A 22,628-nucleotide genomic window follows, 5' to 3' on the forward strand; every position below is an offset into this window, starting at 1 on the left:
CCTTCCTCCTTCCTTCACACCAGTGGTTCTCAAACTTGGGAGTGTTTCAGAATCATGTGGGGAGCTGCTTTAAAATACATATGCCCACTCGTGCTCTGTCTCTAAATAAATAAATAAATAAATAAAATCTTTTTAAAAAATGGGGTGCCTGGGTGGGTCAGTCAATTGAGCGTCCAACTCCTGGTTTCGGCTCAGGTCATAACCTCGTGGGTCGTGAGGTCAAGTGCCATGTCAGGCTCTGCGCTCAGCATGGAGTCTGCTCGGGATTCTCTCTCTCCCTCTGCCTCTGCCCCTCCCCCTGCACTCTCCCCTCCTCTCTCAATAAATAAATAAGTAAATAAACAAACAAACAAATAAATAAATAAAAACTTCAAAATGCAGATCCCCAGGCCTTACCATAGATTTGATAAATCATAATCTTTGGAGGGCATGTGGCTTTTGGATCTTCTACCTTTATTTTCCAATTCTGCCTATGTACCTCTTATTCTATGTTGTCTCCAATCTTTAACACCCACGAACAGGAAGAACTAACCGTAAGTGGTTCTGTGTTGCCATCACTGTAGCACAGAGAAAGACAGAGAGCTGGGGAGCACACCTGCAAAGACAGAACTTGGCCCATTTCACAGATGGCAAAAGGAGCCCCCAAACTGTTACAGGTCCAAGAGAGAACCACCCAAACACTTCCAGTTGATCCCAATAGCCAAGATGATTGATTTCGGAGCAGGAGGCATTTCCCACAGGAATAAAATGGTGACACTCCCATCCCCCTCTGGCCCCCAGCTCACAGGAGGCCCAACCCCTCAACCCCACCCTCAGAGGGATTTGACTTTAGCTCCACACCCAGTCTCCCACAAGCCTGGAGGTGGGGTGGGGGTGGAGGGAACAGGTCCAAGGCCTCTTGGAAGTAGATTTCTCTCCAAACTCTCCTCCCACCCCTCCCTGTCTCCCCAGCAGAAGCCAGAAACTCTGTTGGGCAAGTGGCTCAGAGTTGCAGCTTTGCCACCTCCTCTGTCATCACCACCCCCAATTAGCAGCTACCAGGCACCCTCGAGGCTGCCACTCCTTCTCAATTCCTCTAACTCTGCTGCTCTAAGTCATTACAGGATTTGGTACTGCCTGGCACGTTGCCTCTGAGCCTAATTGTCAGAATGCAGGAAGGGTATGTGTCGCATCCAATGTGATTTATTTTTACCTCTGTCGACCCAAATTGCAATCTAGAACAGACCCCGGCCCATGGCCTCTTCCCTCTAGAAACCCACCCACCAGGCCTCCCTCACTAGCTGCCTCAGTGTGGCCTTGTCCTTGCACATGTGACCCACGTTGGAGTCACAGAAGGGCACAGGTAAACCAGCAGCGCTCTGAGGGTACAGGGGCTCAGATCCGGGAAGGACCCCAGGCTGATGTCAGCCCAGTTCCGTTACTAGCTGGCTCTAGAAACTTGGATGGTTTCTTAAGTTTTCTGTGCCTCTGTCTCTTCATCAGTAAGATGCGGATGACAGCCACCTCATAGGCTGTGATGAGGATTAAGCATAGTGACAGATCTAAGGGCTCAGAACAGCATGTGTCAATATGGTAAACACTCATAAATATGACTTTAGTTTTAGCTCTCTGGGCTTCAGCTTCCTCACTTGTAAAATGGAAATAATCCGCTTAACTTGCAGGACGGTTGAGAAATTTTAATTAGAGAAATCCAAGGACACTTAGCACAGAGCCTGGCATAACCTTCTTGTTCGGTGAATGGTTTCTGAGTGTGAAGGATAAGTAAATCAGACAATGAATATCCTGATTCAGAGCAGACGTTTTCACCCATGGTTGCAGGCTGACCTTTCCTGTCCCTCAAAATCTCAGAAAATCACTTCTACCCTTAGAGAAATAGGCCAACAGAGCAGTCACTGGCTCCCACATGGGCCCCACATGGGCCCCAGACTGGCCAGACGGGCACATTCTTGGCTTATCTTGAGAGCTGGCAGGTTCCAGCTTTCCCTCCAGAGCCAAGTGAGAAGCCAGGCCACGTCTCGACACATCAGAGCTCAAGACAGCCAGGGGACAGACTGTCTCCCTTAAGTCTCCTGCCACTATACCATTTCCTGCAGGTCAGAGACTCTGCAGGGTCCCCTGCCGGATGCTGGGTCTGGCTGGCGAGGTTCATTTACATACACAGAAGGGTCCCCAGATCACCAGGGCTCTCTACCCGGGTCCCCGGGTCTGTGTTGGGTAGGCCCACTCCCAGAGCAGACCCTGGGGAATTGCCAGGAAGTGCAGTCGGGGCGGCTGAGATTGTCACGACTGTGGCAACAGGTGCCCTCAGTGTACACAACTCAGCCTTCACCACAGTTCTTCCTGCCCTGGGCTATTCTGATTGTCTGCTTGCCTGAATCCCACCCGCCATGCCTTCCTCCCATCCTTCGGAGCCATAAACTCCTAAGAGGCAGGGACAGTGGTGTCTTGCTCACTGTTGTGCTTTTGGCATTTATCAATGCTCAGTGTGTGTGAGATGTGTGAGTGAGTCTGGAGTGTAGGCACTGGGGACACAGAGAGGCAGGGAGAACATGATGCCGTTCCTCATTCACATAAGAACCACCAAGTATTTGAAGAAGGCACACTCACAAATCTCGTTTCTAAACTAAACGTTCTGTGTGTCTTCTCTCCCATGCTCTCTGAGGGCAGAGCTGTTTTGTGGAACCCCTCTTTACCTCCAGGACGCCTAAGCTCACACGGGGTACACAGTAGGGGCCTCCTGGACATAGACTAAACTCAGCTCAGAAGCACCGCATGTATACTCTGCTGGCAACCCGCCCAGTCTGTCTCTGTTCTGTAAGGAACTTTCTCATGATCCCATTGGCAAGTAAGATGCAAAGTAATTTGGTCAGATTCTCCCTGCCGCTTCAGCCGAGGAATTATCCAACCACGCTGGGACTGGGGGTCAGGCCGTTCCACAGGCTAGGTGTCAGACCCCAGCCTGTCCAGGGCACAGCAGGGGAGTGGGAGGGACAGTCCTGCTCCCACAGCTGCCAACAGCTGCTGGTCACAGAACTGCAGGGTCAAACCACAGGGGAGAGGAAGGACCCCTCTGACAGCTGAGCAAACACTCAGAGCTTGCCCAAGGTCACAGAGCAATTCACGGCAGAGCAGCCTGAGACCCCGGGGTCTCTCAGCACCTGATCTGTGACTTTCTATGATGGCAAGGATTTGCAAACTTATTCTGGTAGCAGAGCTCTTTTTCTTTTCATTATTTCTTTCTTAAATTTTTAGCAAAGTAATACCCATGACCGTGGCTATGTAAAAATGAAATTGCACAGAAGGCCTTAGAGTGGAATCACATACACACACACAGGAAAGCCCCATAAGACTCAGCATGACACCACACACCACTACAGCAAACTTCCCCTTTACAACACAGCCTCCTGCTTTTACTCCGTGCCTGCCGTGGAGGCAGAGGGAACCTTGCTCCTTGCACAGACACCCCTGCAACCAGGTATACCTGCATTTTGTCCCCACAGCTCCTCCCACACCCAGACTCCTGAGGTATCACCATCTATAGCAAAAGAGACCTCTACAAAGCACCAGGCTTTCCTGTGGCTCCGACTCTGGTGAGACAGAAGTAGGGGGAATCCACCTATGCCACAACTCATATAAACAGAAATAACTAAGAGCTAGTTCGCTTGGCAGTCATGCAGGCCTAAATTAGTTGAATTAGATTACTTTCCTACCAACTTGCAGAATTCAGCCATGCTAGGGAAGAAAAAGGAAATTCTGATGCAAAAGGAAAAGAAGGGACAAACTGGGAGTGGAGAGAACTGGGGCACCTCGGGGAAAGCAGAACAGGATGGGCCCTACAGCGGAGGTCTTTGGGGTGCCAGAGGTCAGCATGAGGGCACCTGGAGTTGGCAAGCTGGGACTAGAGGGTGACGAAATGTGTCAGAGGGATGCAAAAAGAAAGGGTGGGAGCATCCCGATTGCTTACACCTCAGTCCTTCCCTTCTTCAAAACACTTGAAGTCAACATTCTTCAACCACTTCCGGTACTGGCAAAGATAAAAGTTCTGGTCTGCACTGGATTCTGCTCTGCTGCCCGTTGGATACAGAAGGTGGGAACTGGCTCATTCTGCTCTCTCTAGATCACTGTCCAGTCATGAGGAAATGCAGCTTGTCACCTAGATAGGACAGTTACCCTCCATGATGGTGCAATCTCCTTCCTTCCCCTCCTTCCCCCAAGCACTCACAATGTCCATTTTTTTCCTCTAAAATGCAGAGCAAAGACACAACCCAGGAAGATAACAGCCTCTACCAGATGGGGATGGGAAGGAAGGAGGGGCAGAGAATTGCAATCACAGCTCCCAACAACACCTTCCTGGAAATCTCCCTCCCTGGGCTGCATGGCCTCTCCTTTCCTTACCACCGAACACTGTCTCCCCGAGGACACTGCTCCTCAGAGTGAGATCTTTGGACCAGCAGCATTGACTTCACCTGGGGGGTGGTCAGAAAAGCGGAATTTCAGACCCCATGCCAGCACTACTGAATCAGAATCTGCATGTCAACATGACTCCCACGCGAGTAACCTACATATTGAAGTTTGAGAAGCACCACTTTAGAAAAACTTACAGCAAGCCCCCAATCTACTACTTAATGGAATCCTGGGTACCTAAAAATTCATTCCACATTCTCTTTGGTTCTGGACCTTCTTGCTGGAAATCTGGACCTATGAGACTGTTTTCATACTTTGGTAAAGGCAGAGTAATGAGCAAACACAACTTAATAAATATCTGTTGAATGACTCCTTTCTTGAATAATAACAATAAATGACTCTTAAAGAGTAGCATTATGATTTACAAAGTGGTTTTATGTGAGTTCTTTTATTTCAAATTCACCAAATCCCTAAGAAGACCCTGGGGACAGGCATTACTGACTCTGATTACAGACGAGGAGCCAAGCACTGGGGCCTTGGAGAGAATGGCACCAACAGCCTCCAACGTGGCACTCAGGAGCCACACCTGGTTGGAAATGTCACAGCTCAACACGGATTAACTGTACGTAGCGTTTGGAGGAAAGGATGACCTGATTTTTAAAAATGTTTTAGTAGGGGCGCCTGGGTGGCTCAGTTGGTTAAGCGACTGCCTTTGGCTCAGGTCATGATCCTGGAGTCCTGGGATGGAGTCCCGCATCGGGCTTCCTGCTCAGCGGGGAGTCTGCTTCTCCCTCCGACCCTCTTTCCCTCTCGTGCTTTCTATCTCTCATTCTCTCTCTCTCTCAAATAAATAAATAAAATCTTTAAAAAAAAAATAAAAATGTTTTAGTAACAGGAGTGCGCGGGTGGCTCAGTTGTTAAGCATCTCCCTTTGGCTCAGGTCATGATCCCAGGGTGCTGGGATCAAGCCCCGTGTCGGGCTCCCTGCTCAACGGGGAGTCTGCTTCTCCCTCTCCCACTCCACCTGCTTGTGTTTTCTCTCTCGCTGTCTCTCTCTCTGTCAAATAAATAAATAAAATCTTTAAAAAAATGTTTTAGTAACAGAGTTCATCAGAAATTCCTTTCTTATTTGGGCATTCTTGTTGGGAACATGAATCAACTTCACCTACCCTAGTAATGAATAAGATCCTGTATATATGTGCTTTGATCAAATATGTTTTTGAAGATTAACAGATCTTGAAAGTCTTCAAGTTCTCCTATTATCATGTCTTCCATAGCATCTATCACAGTAATTTGCATGTAACTGTCAAAAAGTGTTTTTGAATGAATGGATGGATGGATAGATAGATGGACGTGGCAAATTTGTCAGAACATGTCTTTTCATCTGTCAGTGGAGAGGGCTGTAAACTGAGCTATAGTATAGGTGTGAGAAACTGGGGCCTTACCCCTAAAATATAAACTAGATTCCTGATACCATCTTGTTTTCTTTTAATCTGCCTATTTAAAAGGTCAGACATATACACATGCACACAATTCCACTTGGCAGAGGGTTACAGTTAACTGAAGTTTCATAGAATGAGACCATAATGTGTCCAATTGTCTCATACGGTTTGCAATCTGGCACAGAAGACAATTTCCAGGAAGGAGTTTCAGGACTATTTTCAGAATTGACAGCATCCTTGGAAGATTCTCCAGTTTATTTAAAAACAACAACCGATCACTCATTATTTTGTAGTTATATCTTGCTCCATTTACAAAGACTTTTCACTCTTTTTTAAAAATAACCGCTACCATTTATTTCTTGCTATATTCTAGACGCCATTCTAGAATGTGTTAACTCACTTGGTCCTCTTAGCGATCCGATAGGGGAGGTATCGTGATTGTCCCACTTACAGATGAGGCGGCTCCTGGAGCTCAGAGAGGGCAAGTAATTTTCCAGTCACACAGCTAGGAAGGGGCAAAGCTGGAATTTAAACCCAAAAGAACTGGCTCCAGAGCCTTACTCCTGACCTTGATGGCCTCATCTAGGGTTAGTGGGAAACTGGTAAAAAATAGAGTCAGCAGCCTGGGGAGAGATGATGAGACAGGAAGTCAGGATCTTGATCACTTTGAAAGCCAAGCAGGATCAAGTTTGATCCATCCTTGAATATCACCAGACTGTGCTGGGAAGTTGGCCATGAGAGAGCAATCAACCCAAGTTTCTACTTATTATTTGTTCCACTGAAACAAAAGTCACCAGTGGACCCCTGAACCCTAATGCTCCTTTCTTCCTCAGTCACAGGTGATTGTAGACTTTTAGGACAGGCCTGCACAGGCAGAGCACCCATCCTGGGACCCTACAGCCACTTGTCTACAGCTGGGATATGTGATCCCAGGAGTCAGGTGGCCTGGGATCTGGTACCATCTCCCTCAAGAGAGCTGTCATACTTGGGATAAGTCATAAACCTCTCAGCCTCTGGTTCCTCGTCTGTAAAATGAGGGTACTCCCTGCCTACGGGAGGCTGCTGTGAGGCCCACACATGAAAAGGGAAGTGAACACACTTTGTAAACTGCAAAAGGCCAAGCAAACACATGGACCAGTTCCGTGGGTCTCACAAACAGAGGCAGTGGGCCACTGTTGGTAAGAGTTCGGGGGCCTCTGCCCCCACACCGCATTTCTTTAAAGCGGTATTCCTTACAGTTCTGGAGCTTTTTAACAGAGAATCATCCAGCTAATGAAACTGGTAGCAGAGGGTGTGTGTGTGTGTGTGTGTGTGTGTGTGTGTGTGTGTGTTGCTGGAGGTGATGAGGTGATGGGGTAGGGTTATGGCCAAATCCCTTATCAACTCCTCCAAAGCAGGAATTAGTAGGAATGGGGCCTAGGCTGGGAGGCTGAGGGCAGGGATGGATGCAAGGAGATGAGGTGGGGAGGAACTGGCTTGGGAGAGAGGACGGGGCCTGTCCGCTTTAGGGGTACAGACAAACCCTGAGGGCTCTCCGCTGCTCCCTCCAGGCCACATATCGAGGTTCTGTCCCTCTTCAGTGACTGAGTGTTAAAACTCAGAAGACCAATACCGCCAAAGAGTGGGAAATTAACCTGCATTCGTGGGAAGGCTTCGTGACCGTGCCCCATCATAGCCAGTGCCATTGCTGCTGGAGACCTAGACACACGTTGCAGACTGTAAGATAAGGTCCTTACAGGGCATCCAATGCTTCCAGCATCACCAGGACTCCTGTGTCTTTACTGATCCCTGAGGAGGTTCAACAACCCGGGTTTAATCGGCTATGTGATGGAAAGTAAATCAATCATCCTCTCTGGGCCTTAGTTGCCTCATTTATTTTTATTTATTTATTTTTTAAAGATTTTATTTATTTATTTGACAGAGAGAGAGATAGCGAGAGCAGGAACACAAGCAGGGGGACTGGGGGAGGGAGAAGCAGGCTTCCGGCAGAGGAGAGAGTCCGGTGCGGGGCTCGATCCCAGCACCCTGGGATCGTGACCTGAGCCAAAGGCAGGCGCTTAAGGACTGCGCCACCCAGGTGCCCCTGCCTCATTTATTTTTAAAGATTTATTTATTTATTTATTTATTTATTTATTTATTTATTTATTTATTTATTTGACAGAGAGAATGAGAGAGCACGGGGGGAGGAGCAGAGGGAGAGAGAGAGTATGTCGAGCAGACTCCCCGCTAAGAACAGAGCCTGATGTGGGGCTCGATCCCACGACCCTGAGATCATGACCTGAGCTGAAATCAAGGGTCAGACGCTTGACCGACTGAGCCACCCAGACGCCTCTAGCTGCCTCATTTTAAATGAGATGACTGACATAGATCCATAATCTCCAAACATCTTAACTAGTAAAGCCCAACATGTAAAACCAATGGAAACAGAAATTCTAGGGGTGGAGGAGCCAGGTGCTCAATCTCCCTTTCCCTTTCTCCTGTGGTGGCCCCCAGCCGGGGGAGGCTGTGGCTCTAAGGAGCACAGCTTGGAAATTGGTAGGTCAGATGGCCTCTATGTTCCTGTCTATCTCTAGCTGGTGGGACTCCATGATTCATCCTGGGAGCTGGTGACGAATGTCAGGGTGAACTGGGAGCCAAAGTGATTCTTATGGTCAAGTCTGGCAACCAGGCTACACGGGACATTGGTCAAGCGTGGAGGTGGGGATTCACAAAGTTAAGCGGACACAGCTTGCTATGGTCCATGGAGAATTCATCCCTTAGGTGAGTTAGTTTGCCACTGTGCCTGTTTCCTCATCTTTAAAATGAGGTTATTTCATCTTCCTTACAGAAGAACCCCAAATAATACATGGAGGTACTCCCCTCTTCATGAGGCAGAGCCAAATTCCCCTCCCCTTGAGTGTGGGCCAAACTCAGTGACTCATGAACAGAGTATGGAAAGGGAAAAACAGTAACCTTCCAGTGGAGAAACGTGGCTGACAACACCTTAACTGAGTCATCAAGATTAACAACACCAGTGATAAGTCATGCTGATGCCAGGTACCCCCTCCTAGCAGGTGATTAAGAAGGGTACTTCACCTTTCTGGTATTCTTCCCCCCACCCCAGTCCAGAATCTCATGAGGAAAATATCAGACAAACCGAAACCGAGGGATATTCTACAAACACCTGACCAGCACTCCTCAAACTCCTCAAGATCATGAAAAACACAGGGAGAAATAGTCACAGACCAGAGTTCTTTTGTCCCCTGTATTTCCTACAGATCAGTAGTTGGGTCTAGAGGTTTGATCAGATTCAGATTTGAATTTCTGGCAAAACTCCACAGGTGATTCTGTGTCTAAGGAGACATGACAACTAAATGCAAGGTGGTATCCTAGAGGAGGCCCTGGAATGGAAAAAAGGACCTTAATGGAAAGACGGGTGAAAGCCATGGGAAGTCTGGAGTGCACTTAATAATAATGTACTAATGCTGATTTCTTAGTTTTGAAAAATAGACCAGGGGTATGTAAGATGTCATTAGAATTAGGTGGAATTGGGTGAGGGGTATCCAGAAACTCTCTGTGCTTATCTTTATAACTTTTCTGTAAATCTTAAATTAATCTGTAATCTGAAAAATTCCAAAATAATAGTATCGACCTTACAGAGTTGTGATGATCCAGTGAACTAAAACAAAGGGCATAGAACAGCATCTAGTGCACAGCAGATCCTCTACAGATATTAATTACTCTTATTATTACTACTACTTTGTGCCAACCCAGAAAATCGTCCTATTCTATTTCATGTTCTATTGTACTGGAGTTCATTCTGTTTGCAAATATTTCAATAACGCTTGTGACACCACGACTTTGTGGCACATCTTCTGAATAAGGTTTCTGAATCAACTTGGGGGTCAAGCAGTCCCATAAAAGTTTTTGTCCAATCTCATTAAAAACAAATTTTTTCTAATTTCCACCATTATCAGTTCATAGCCATCTCATTTCATGCCTACCTACCCCCCACTCTGCTGGATTATCTTGAAGCAAATCCCAGATACAATATTATGTCATCTGTAAATATTTCAGTATTTGTGTCTCAAAGGCAAGAGCTCTTTTTTAAAAACTATAGCCAGAGTACCTATCACACTTTTAAAAATAACAATAATTCTTTAATATCATCAATATCCTGTTGGTGCCAATACTTCCCCTATGGTGTCAAAAAAGTTTTTAGTTTGTTTCATCAAATCAAAATCCAAATAAGGTCCATACATTGCAACTGATTGAGAATGTCTCTTAAGTGTCTTTTAATCTATAGGTCTCTTTTTCTCCTCCTTTCCTCTCCTTTCCCTACTTTACACACACACACACACACACACACACACTTTTTCTTAAAATTCATTAGCTAAAATACTAGGTCTTTTGCCCTGCAGTTTTCCAGTTCTGGATTTTGCTGACCCAGTGTCGCTGAACATGTTCCCCTGTCCCCTGTATTTCCTACAAAGTAGAAGTTGGGTCTAGACATTTGATCAGATTGAGGTTTGTGTTTCTGGCAAAACTCCATAGGTGCTTCCATTAGGAGGCACATACATACATGGCTGTCTCTCTCTTTGTAACATTAGCAGCTTTTGATGATCGATACCTAGACCCATTCATTCAATGTGGGGGAGGGGAGTCATGTTTTTAAAAAATCATCATCATTGGGGCACCAGGGTGGCTTAGGCGGTTGAGAGTCCAACTCTTGATTTCAGCTCAGGTCATGATCTCAGGGTTGGGAGATCAAGCCCCACATTGGGCTCTGCACTGGGCATGAAGACTGCTTAAGGTTATCTCTCTTGGGACACCTGGGTGGCTCAGTCTGTTAAGCGTTTGCCTTTGGCTCAGGGTCCTGGGATCAAGTCCTGCATCAGGCTCCTTGCTCAGCGGGGAGCTGGCTTCTCCCTCTGCCTGCCGATCCCCCAGCTTGTGCTCTCTGTCTCTCTCTCTCTGACAAATAAATAAAATCTTTAAAGATTGTCTCTCTCCCTCCACCCCTCCCCCTCTCTTAAAAAAAAAAAAATCTTCATCCTCATCCCATGACTTGCTTCATGCAGATAACTTTGCTTGGACGGGGCAGCTTCTTTTAGACCAGTAGAGTGTTCTGAGGTTTTGGGTCTCCTTAGCGGGATACAGACTTTCAAAGCTGTTACTGCCCCATCGGCATGGGGTGGAAGTGGGGGGTCTCTACTGACTGGTTTGGTGGGGTCTTCCCCTCAGCTTTGATCAGAACAATCACGTGATAGGCCCCAAGGTTCAGCACAGGCTCGGGCTGGGGCGGGGTGCATACAGGCTCTTTTTCACAGGCTCTCAAAAACGCACTGGGCATGGGCAGAACTGCCTCTCGCAACAGACATCACTCTGAAAGCCACACCCTCCCTTTAAGCAGCCACAGGTTGTTCTTTGACCTCACATTCTTGGCTTCAGGGCCAAAAGAGTGATGAATTCTCTTTCTTTCCTTTGAAACATTAATTCCCTCTACTCCCATAACTCCTTGTAGATGAGGGTTTCAAGAGCTTTCAAATCACTCTCTTACCCAATCCTCCCAGCACTTAAGTGCATAAGGAAGGTGACTAGCAGAGAGCTCCGCTCCCCAGGCAGGGAAACTGAGCCTAAAGAGCTTGGCTGGACTTCTTGCTGTCCTGCTCTGGCCTAAGGCCTGTGCTTCAGATCTTGCCTACACCAAGACAAAGACATGTCTTCGGAGTAAGTCCAGTACCCACCCCTGAGGGATCTTCCTACCTGTGGTATTGGAGGAGTTAAGAGGCTCTTAGCAAGACGGGTTCCAGTCAGCTCATAGCAAATTATCCTGCTAGATTTTCCCAAAGAGCAGCAATTGTAAGCACTGCGTCCTACTCTTGGGCTGTGCGTGTGATGCCATGTGTTTTGACCAGGGGTTTAGTAAACACAGTCACCACAGATATCGGAAACAAGAGCAGAAATATTATCCTCGCTTGACCTAAATCCCAGCTGCCAGGTCCAGAAATACCACATGAAGCTCGGGAAAGTTGGGCAGGTGCTGGAGAAGATGGGGAAAGGGATGCCTGAAACAGCCTGGGAGGTGTGAGGACAGCCACGTGCCCTCCCATGAAGGGAACGGGCTTGTACCGATCTGCCCAAAGTCCCTCTCCCAACAGCAAACACTGGGAGACAGAGGGCCAAGGTGGAGGCGGGAGGGGGGAAGAAACAAGAAACTATCTTGCCCATAAAGGAGGGTAAGCGAACATAAGGACTGGATCCAGGAGGGGAACCAGACCCAACCCACGTAACTCTCTGCAATGTGGGCGAAACCAACCTGCCCAGCATGGCTCTGCCTGTGCCATTGGCTGGCAGCCCATCAAGAGGGCTTCAGCACCAACCTACACTGAGTGGTGCCAGCCCACCGTAGGGCTCCCCCCAGCCAGCTCTGACCCCACTGCTACCATGGCAGCACCTGCCACCGAGGTCTGTACCAACCTGACCTGGACACATATAGCTCTTGCCAGTTTATCGAAAACAGACCAGAGTCAGAGAATCAGCTCTTAGCGTCAGAGGCCACAGTCTTTCAGCGGGGCTGATCAGGGAGCAGGAGACACCAAAACGACTTCTCTCCTCGTATTATGTCCTGGTTTATACAATACATGTCAGCCCCTGACACTCCCTAGCTAAGGATGCGCAGTCCCTATGTCAGGACCCTCAAGGGAAGCCACAAACCCCCCAAAGCAGGACAGAGACAACCAAGGAAAGTTGTCCGAGATCTCCCCGTGCACAATAAAAATTAGCAAACCACATGGAACCATGGAAATAAAGGGAGCGTCTCACCATCAGCCCTCACTCTGCAGATGGGGCCACCGAGGCCCAGCAGAGGGAATGGCCTTGCCCAAGTCCCCTGTTCTCCCAGGCAGTGACAGATCCAGGACCAGAAAGGTCTCCTGACCGGCAGCCCAGTCCTCTCTCCTCTCCACCATGCCTCATGATTCAGACAGCTCAGACCTGGCACCTGCATGGGGAAGGCCTGGCAGCTATGAGAGGAAAAGGCCAAGTCCAGATTACATCAATCTCGCAGGTAGCCAAGGAGGAAGTGGAGACTATTCTCCCTTCTCGCCCACAGGTAGCCCAGCACAAACTAGTAGCCTGGCTCCAGGTAGCCATTGAAAATGCAGGGAGGCGCAAATCTTGCTCAGAAAAACCTCCACCAGCTGCAGGGAAGGGGGAAAGCTGAAAGACAGGGGTGGGCTCATCCTCACTTCCTCACGCTCATCATCACGAGACTCTTTCTCACATACCGCCCAAATGATGGGAAGGCATAAGATCCCCTCAGCTCACGATCTGGCCAACCCAGTGCCCCCCAATTTTCCCTCTGCTTTCCTATCATGGCAACCTGTCTCCTGCTTACCTGTCCAAGATGTCCACCTCCTCCTAGCTCCAGCCAGAGCTCTCCATCCCTGAAGAGCCAGTTGGAAGCCCCCCTCCTCCAGGCAGCCTTCTCTGCCTCCTGAAGCCCTTGCTCTGATCTCCCAGCCCTTGATAAAGTTAGCGCTAGGAAGGAGGCAGAGGTATCCTCCTAGAAGGCATATGCTTACTTTGCCCTGGGATTCCTCCTAACACCCTAGGACAGTTCTCTGATGGGTCTACTAACAGTTACCTAATTTCTGTGGTTTGACTGTTATGTTGAAAAAGTGTCCAAGAGTAAGACCAAGAGTCCTACTTCTTGGCACATCAAACAGCTTGGGACACGCAGCAGTGTTTGACAAATGCCATTTAGCACTGTGTATCCGATACAATCTAAATGACCATCAACTGATGCATGGATAAATAAAACGTGCTATATCCATATAATGGAATATTGTTTGGCAATTAAAAGGAATGAAGTTTCTGACGCATGCTGAACACGGATGAGTCTTTTTTTTTTTTAAAGATTTTATTTATTTATTTGAGAGAGAGAGAGAGAATGAGAGATAGAGAGCACGAGAAGGTAGAGGGTCAGAGGGAGAAGCAGACTCCCTGCCGAGCAGGGAGCCCGATGTGGGACTCGATCCCAGGACTCCAGGATCATGACCTGAGCCGAAGGCAGTCGCTTAACCAACTGAGCCACCCAGGCGCCCTGAACATGGATGAGTCTTAAAAAACATCATGAGAAGTAAAAGAAGCCAGTCATAAAACACCACATAATGTATGATTCCACTTATATAAAATGACCAGAATAGGCAAATCCATAGAGACAAAATTAGATTCATGGTTGTCTAGGCCTAGAGGGACTGGGAGATAGGGGAATGACTGTTAATGGGAACAGGTTTTCTATTTCGGGGTGATAAAATGTTCTAAAATCAATTGTGGTGATGACGTACGACTCTGAATATACTAAAAGTCATGAAATTGTGTCACTATAAATGGTGAATTATATTACTTAAAGAGATAAAGAAAGAGAAACCATACAAATACTCATATCTCTTTACTGGGTGATGTCAACTGTGCCTAAAGAAGTAGGTATTTATGAAACACTTCCACATACATCTGTCCTGGGTCATATCTCAACACCCTGTATGGTTGCTATTCTCACCATTTTACAGACCAGGAAGTTGAGGCTCAAGGAGTTGAGGTCCCATAGCTAAATAGCCACAGATCTGGAACCAAAAATCAGATGATCTGAGTCCAAGTACAGTGTTCTCTGGGAATGCCGCCTATGGAGAGACTTCGAAAGAAAAAACACACCTCCATACAAAAGGAAAAGCTGGAAACAAACAAAACATCCTCCGGGGGCGCCTGGGTGGCTCAGTCGGTTAAGCGTCTCCCTTCGGCTCAGGTCGCGATCCTGGGGTCCTGGGATAGAGTCCTGCATCAGGGAGCCTGCTTCTCCCTCTCCCACTCCCCCTGCTTGTGCGTGCTCTCTCTCTCTCTGTCAAATAAATAAATAAAATCTTTTAAAAAAAAACAAAACAGCCCTCCTCTGCTAAGGAACTGCGACGGCCATGAGTTGTCCCGGATGCAACGGAAGAGTACACACAAACATTAACGTGATAAACAGGAGCATCACGTGTTATAAAATAATGTTAAGTAAACATGCGCAAATGGTATGCCAGTTTGATTACCACTTTTGTTTTGTTTTAAATACCCTTGCGTGGCCGAAATATAGTAGAGAAGACAGATGCAAAAAATGTGCTGGGATGATGAATAGTTGAGTGAAAACTTTCCTTTAAAAACTTCCTGTGTTGTTTTAAGAGTAAAAAAAAAAAAAGGAGAGAGAGAGAAAATAAACACTTGAACGGACACCCCCAACCAGCACAGCAGAGCACTGTAATTATCCAAACAGGGGTGAACTCCCTGGAAGTGGCACAGGCCACTGAGCCACAGGGTCACCAAGAGCCTTACAGGCAACTTGTGAGGAGAGGGCAGGACCCCTTTTTTAGTCCTCAAACATCAGATCAAAAGGAACACAGGAGAGTCGGCTAGGATGTATTCAGTCACTACTGATCTTTCTTTCAAAATGTTCCTTGTGTCCTGAACAGGGGACGCTCCCCTGTCTTCATCTCTGGTGCACACCTCCTCATAACATTCAGCACACTTTACTGGAATTCTCTCTTTACATATTATTCTTCCTCACGAGACTGCGAGGTCCTTGGGCAGAGCCAGCAATCACTCATCCTTGTACCTGCAGGCACCTGATAACAGGGCCGGACACACATTAGGTCTGCGGTACCTGTCTTCTGAATGGAACTGGCTAGACTCTCTTCATCCCTGCCACCCTCCTGAGCTAGACTTTTACACACAGATACACTTAGCACCACCTCCCAATCAGCATTCCTGCCCGCACACATTCCCCACATCCCCACGTCCATCTTCCTGAAATGCTGATATCATCCCATTCTCTGTTCCAAGCCCTGTTTCACCCTTCCCATCAAGCCTGAGCGCCTGGGCCAGGCCCCAGGGCTCTTTCATCACCTGGCCCCATGCTACCTGCCCAATTTTCCTCTGGCTTCCCAGCAGGCCCAGCCCAGCACATTCATCCCCACCCCCAGGCTTTGACTAGCCCTGTTTGCCTATCCTGAGATACCTTCTACCTCCTCAACTCCCACCTCTGCCAAAATTCAAGTTCCAACTCCTCCTGAGGCCTTCCCCAACCATGCCAACCCCCAGGGATCCTTGCCTCTGAATGTGTCAGCTCCAAAGCTGAGTACATTCAATAATCTTTTTGTACCCTTTTCTTTCCGTGTTTGTCTTTTTTCCACCCTCAGACGAGATTAATCTTCTTAAGGGCAGGGCAAGGTTATACTTCATCAGTGTGACCTGCCACACGCAGTGTAAGACAGACACATTCTAGAAGCTCAACACTTACTGGTGGTTACATCTCAAAATCTGAAACACAGCCTTGGTTAGTAATGACAATAGTGTTTTTTTCCGGGTGGCACAGAGGCCTGTTCTAGGCAGCTATGCAACTGGGGCATGGGTAGGAGGATTTTTACAAGAGGGGTTTAGAAACTTAAATCTATGCCACCTGGCATAGATTTAAGTTTCTAAACCCCTCTTGTAAAAAGTTGTAAAAATACATTTCCCTACCTATACAGCTGGAAAATGAAGACCATCTCAAAATGAAGACACCTGCCCCCACCTTTGAATCCATGAAGACAGTCCTCTCTAGCCCCTGATGGCACCCAGACCAGTAGCTTCCTCATCACCTGGAAACTTGTGAGAAAGGCAGATTCACAGGCCCTACCCCAGACCTCCTGACTCAGAAACTCTGGGGGTCGGGCCCAGCCTCTGTGGTTTAACGAGCCCTCCAGGGGGTTCCGACGTCCACCAACATTTGAGAACCACTAGTTCAAACACTTAAGGGGAATATCCTGGTGTATCAGAAAGAGCAACTCCTTCCATCTCTAAAGACTGCCTATGGATGTGATTTTTAGCTCATGTCTTCCTGTTTACTATTATCTCCACCGTGACTACAATTGACGACTGTAGCTGGGAAAATAGGCAGAGCATACTGAGTAGTTGATAACTATTACTACTAGTTAGCACTACCGCCAGCAGTAGTAACAACAATATCACTCCTACTAACTACCAGTGCCAGCAGTAACAACAGTTATCGACTGCGCAATACTCTCTGCCAATTTTCCCAACTAAACAGTAGTTTCCAGGAGCAAGAGGTCGAGTAGAGGATAAAATCTATGAGGCACGGGGTATATGAGTTTGTGACCCTTTCAGGGTGCCCACGTTCCCCATTTGTCTCTCAGTTTTAACCAGTGGTTTCTCATCACTCCCTAACCCCAGAGGACCACTGGAGACCAAGGCTGAACTTGCTGCTTTCTTAATCATCCTGATTTGCAGTTGACACTTTAATCGTTCTAAGCCCCTACAGAAGGTTTTGGTCTCTAATTGGGACACCTGCCCCCACCTTTGAATCCATGAAGACAAGCTGTACATGCTCCCGGTGCCGGGCGGGGTTGGTTTGTGTGCACAGCGGCAGCCCAGCTTCCTGTAATCTTATTTATAAACAGTGGGTGATTGTCCTGACCCCATCAGAAGAGGGTTCAAGAGGAGGCCTGCACTCTGTGGGGAGAATGTGCAGGGCACAGCATCGCCTTGCAGAGGCAGCTGACTTGCTCTGTGGTCTCCCGCTCTGGGGAACAGAGTGAGAACACAGACTCAGGGCTACTTGGCAGAGGGCACCTGATCTGGGCCCTTTGGCTCGGCAAGGGAACAGATGAAGCCATAAGTGAAGGGGTCCTCAGGAAAAATGGGGCAGGTTGGAGTGGAGGAAACACAGGAGGAGGGCTGGCTCTCACTAGAGCTTTGCACCTCCATCTGTGTGACTGTGGGCAGCCAGTCTCTTCCCATCTGTGAGCCTCCTTTTCCCTACCTATACAGCTGGAAAATGAAGACCATCTCAAAAATTCCTCCCACAAACATCCAAGCGTTTAGGAGAAAAACGATGCTAAAGCCTACTGACACTCTAAGCCAGCACTGAGGATGATGGAATGTTCTGTAAGTGCACTGTCTGACGCGCTAGCTGCTAGCCACATGACCTACTGAGCACCTGAAATGTGGCCACTGTGCCTGAGGAACTTATTTGTAATTTTATTTACTTTACATTTGAATTTAGATAGTCACACGTGGCTGGCAGCTCCCGCACCCTACAGCACAGCTCTAAGTGAATTCATGAAAGGCAAGTCCTTTAAAACCCTGTCTCCACATCATTAGTGAAAAGAAAAAACTAACTTAATCTTCCAGTTTTAAAATGTTTTAATTGATTTTTTTTTTGGAAAGATTTTATTTTTAAGTAATCTCTACACCCAGTGTGGGGCTCGAACTCACAACCCCGAGATCAAGAGTCATGTGTTCCACTGACTGAGCCTGCCAGGTGCCCCGAAGATGCTTTAATTTAAAGAGCAGAAACTCTGAGTACCCCCTTAAGAAGTCCCTGGAAGCAGAACTCCTCTTCCTGGGTCCTTATCCCAGCCTTGCCCCCAGCCAGCTTTGCGGGGAACTAGGAGTCCCATCACCGACCTCGGCTCAATCTTACCCCTCTGTGCCCCAGTTCTGTCTATAAAGTGCACACCAGTCAGTCTGACTCTCCTACACAGCTGTGAGGACACACTGCAAAGCTGTACCCTAAGGAACCCTCAAAGTGCTAGCAAACACATTATAGTCACCACTCACCACACCTGAATGCTGTCACTACCTTCCTGAAGCCTCACTAAACGGTCCTTCCGCCGCCAGGAGGCTGGGGAGAGGATGATGATAATGTGGCCAGGGGCAAGGAGGGAGGAGAAAGTTTCAGGCAGCCTCTGATTTATCAAACATTCAACAAAATACAGGCACACCTCAGAGATATTGCGGGTTCAATTCTAAGACCACTGCAATAAAGCAAATATCACAATAAAGCAAATCAAATGAATTTTTCAATTTCCCAGTGCATATAAAAGTTACATTTACACCACACTGTAGTCTATTCACTGTGCAATAGCATTATGTCTTAAAAAACAATGTATATACCTTAAAGAAAAATGTTTTATTGCTAAAAAAATGCTAATCATCACTTGACCTTTCGGTGAATAGTAATCACTGACCACAGATCAGCATAACAAATATAGTAATAATGAAAAAGTTTGCAATATTGCAAGAATTACCAACATGTGACACAGAGACATGAAATGAGCAAATGGTGTTGGAAAAATGATGCCAACAGATTTGCTTGATGCAGGGTTCCTACAGACCTTCAATTTGTAAAAACAAAGCATAATAAAGCAAAGCATGATAAAAGGACGCGTGCCTATATTCTATGTGGCTTACATGGGCTCAATAAATGGAATAAATCAATCTGCCAACAATTCTACTTGGAATTTATCTGACAATACCGGTTTGAGTGTGGCACAAGAGTTTGTCTTGTTTACTGCAGAATCTCAGTGCCTGAAACCATACGTGGGTAGTTAGAAGGTGAGTAAACGAGATATGCAGATAGGCAGATGTACAAGGATGCTCATTGTGGTAACAACCCAAATGTCTACCAACAAGGGAGCCAAAGTCATTATGGTCCATCCATAACAGGTGGTACAAGTAGCTATGAATAGCAACCTCTCTTTCTCTCTGTCACACACACACACACACACACACACACACACACACACACACACACACAGATCTGGAAGAATGCACAAGATGAAAAAAATCAAATTACAAAACAACCTTCTGATCCCATCTATATGTATCGTCTCACCCCATCTACGTTCTAAAAACTACAGAATGTGCAGATGTACGCTTGCACATGCATAGATAATTTCTGGAAGGATACAAAGAAACTTAATGGTGGTGACCTCTGAGGAGGGGCTAGAGAGGTTCAGGAGGAGGGAGGGCAGGAAATTTCCAATGCATTATTTGATTTTTTTTTTTATGGACTAGTTTTCTTTTTCATCTATAAAAGTTAAACGTGATCATGTTAGAAATTATATCTGCAATGTCACGTGCCATACATATATATATATATATGTATATATATATACACACACACCCACACACTGAGGGAATAACAGAAAAAAAATGTTTACATCATATTGTAATTGGGGAAAATGGGATATGAATTGTACCTTTGGTGTGATCATAACGTCAAATAGACAAAAAAGAAAAACACAGAGAAGCTAAACCACCACACAGCCCCTAACAGTCTAGTCTTGAAGGCCTGAGGCCCCTGCCATCCCCACCTCTAGCCGATCCACAAGGTGGCAACCAAATCATTAAGGAGCCTCTCCTTGCACAGCCAGAGTGCAGGAGGCACAGTAATGTTGCAAATGTCCTATAAACTAGACAGGTCCAGCACCCTCACTCCAAGGGAATATGGAGGTGGAGTAAGCCTGATTTAACGCTCCCCGCGGGCTGAGATTTTGTTGTTTTTACTGAGATTTTAGGCTGGAAGGTCCAAGTTGGAAGACCTTAAGTGAATCTGTGCAATCCTAAAAGACCAGAAACTAGCAGCTTAAACTACACTAGGTGCCTTTGAGAGTTAGTAATTGGCAGAAAAATGAAGCCAAGGCGCACGGCTTTCAAGTAGCTGGGATGTCTCTGATTACCTTCCGCAGAAGGGTTCGCTTCGGGAAGGGGCAATAATTTAAAAGTAAAGAACCTAAGGGGTGGAAGGCACCGAGATACTATCTAGCCCAACCCCTACGTTGCCAGAGAAGGAACGGAGGCCCAGATACGAATGCATTCCTTCTAAAATGACTGCAGACCCAGGAAAAAGGGTGCTATTGAGTGACCCAGTTGCAGGCTTCCTGGCAGCGACTGGGAAAGCAGGCTAGATTTGAGAAATTATCCCTTCTGGAAAAATACAGTTGGTTGCACATCACATGGAAGCCACAACAAGGGCCCAGTCCCTCACAAGTGTTCCGGCCTCACATGAATAAATCATGATGCCACTGTGAGCAGACAGATATCTCCTGCTTCAGGACTAATTAGTCATTTCACGAAGCAAATCCCAACCTCCCTTGGGTGTGGCTGGCAGCTTCCCTAGAAAGAAACACCTTCCAGGGTTCTGGTCTGGGCTCAGAGTCCTCATGACGTTGCAGTGACATAAATCAAGTGTTCAGTCACCTCATTTTCCTCTAACTGGGCTCTAGGATAGTCTTCCCTGGTCCCAAAGAACCCAATCCTAGGGAAGTGGGGTTCTCTCAAAGCCTCCTTACAGAGAAAAGCATGCCCAGCCCCTCCTGGAGTTTGGTTTTTCAGGGGTACTACCTGAGGAGGCAGCGGTGCTGGGGCCACGTGGAGGTGGGAGAATGGGTGTCTCTGACCGACCTCAGGCACAGGGAGAACTTTCCCCATTGGTCCAGGCCCTGCCATTAACAGACATGATCCTTCAGAGACCAGAGGGCTGTTGGGACATCACACAATGTTCAACCTGAAAGGGACCTTCCAGGGTCATTCACAGCCCGGCACTCTGGTTTTCCTGAGGACAAAGGGAGGACCGAGGAAGTGAGGGACTTGTTCACAGCCACCTGATCTTTTAGGAAAAAGTCACCCACTTCCTAGGCTTTCGTTTCTCCCTACAGCCCTCAGGTCTCTGAAGGAGAGAGACCTGAGGCCCTAGATGAAACCCAGAGTCCACACCTTCCTATGCCAGGTGAGCAGCCATGGGCCACCAACAGGTATTTATCAAAGACGGCATGCAAAGTACCGCAGGGGAGCTCACCTCTAATTGAAAAAATAGACCTGATCCCTCGGAAAAGTTAATGCCATTAAATAAAACAAGACTTGCCACCATGGAGGAAGGAGAGAGAAATGACCAGACAAGTAAGAGGCAGGGAGTAAGGGGGAATCCTAAGAAGAGGCAGCCAGAAAGTATTAAGGAGAGCTGGCCAGAGGAGGAGAGCAGATCTTTGCAGGGTGCTCAGTCAGGGTGAGGCGGCACCAGAGGGTCCTGCATGATCAAGGGCCTGTGCCAGCTGCCGTCGGGCAGGAAACAATCAGCCTGGCTGCCCCCTAAGGGCCCCACCATGCCAAGGATACCCCCTTTCCGGCCTACACCATATCCAACAAGGACAGCACGTTCCAGGTGGGAATTACGGCTCTGAAATTCAAAAGCAGCTAACACCAGGGCTCTACGAACATTTTACATAAGAGTCTCCCCCATTGCCAGTCTATGGGGGGGCCAAGACCCACTCAACCACAGGCCCAAGGGGCTGCCTGAGGAGAGAGGCGGGTGCACGGGCACAGGGCCCAGCCTGCAGTGAGAACACTGACCCCAAAGGTCTCAGACAACTCCAAGAGGAAAAAGGGATGGCAGGCATAGTAGGCTTGATAGGGGTCCCTAAAAAGATAGTCCATGTCCTAACCTCCAAAACATATGAATGTGACCTTATTTAGAAAAAAAGATCTTTGAGGAGGTAACTAATTGAAGGATCTTGAGATGAGATCACCCTGGGTTACCAGGGTGGGCCCTAAATCCAGTGACAGGTGTCCTGATAAGGATGATGCAGAGGGAGACCAGACAGAAGAGGAGGACACATGGAGACACACAGGGGAGAAGGCCGCGTGAAGACAGAGGCAGAGTGACACAGCCACAAGCCAAGGAACGCCACGGGTTACCGACAGCCGCCAGAAGCTAGGTGAGGGGCATGGAAGCCATTCTCCTTCAGAGCCTCCAGAAGGAACCAACCTTGCCAGCACCTTGATTTCGGACTTCTGGTCTCCACAACTGTGAGAGGATAAATATCTGTTGTTTTAAACCACCTAGTTTGCGGTGATTTGTTATGGCAGGCCCAGAAAAACCAACAGAGCAGGGCAGGGGGTTGGGAAGCAGGCTGGAGAGTCTCA

General features: G+C 47.5%; 1 protein-coding gene across 10 annotated transcripts in view; it reads right to left on the reverse strand.

Moving 5' to 3' along the window:
• DAPK2 (death associated protein kinase 2) overlaps positions 1-22,628 on the reverse strand; it is a 116,576-nt gene that overhangs the window by 64,636 nt on the left and 29,312 nt on the right. The window contains exon 1 of one of the 10 annotated variants that reach the window (XM_028099988.2): positions 3,965-4,111. The exons of the other annotated variants lie outside the window; for them this stretch is intronic. Within the exon in view, the coding sequence (XP_027955789.1) occupies positions 3,965-4,005 (41 nt within the window). The 5' untranslated portion in view covers positions 4,006-4,111. Of the gene's footprint in view, positions 1-3,964; positions 4,112-22,628 lie in introns of those variants that run through there. 10 annotated transcript variants of the gene reach the window in all.

The sequence above is a fragment of the Eumetopias jubatus genome, unplaced genomic scaffold (genome assembly GCF_037043125.1).
Source record: "Eumetopias jubatus isolate StellerSeaLion01/CBP00866 unplaced genomic scaffold, mEumJub1_p1.0 scaffold_7, whole genome shotgun sequence".
In the NCBI taxonomy this organism is placed as follows: Eukaryota; Metazoa; Chordata; class Mammalia; order Carnivora; family Otariidae; genus Eumetopias; species Eumetopias jubatus.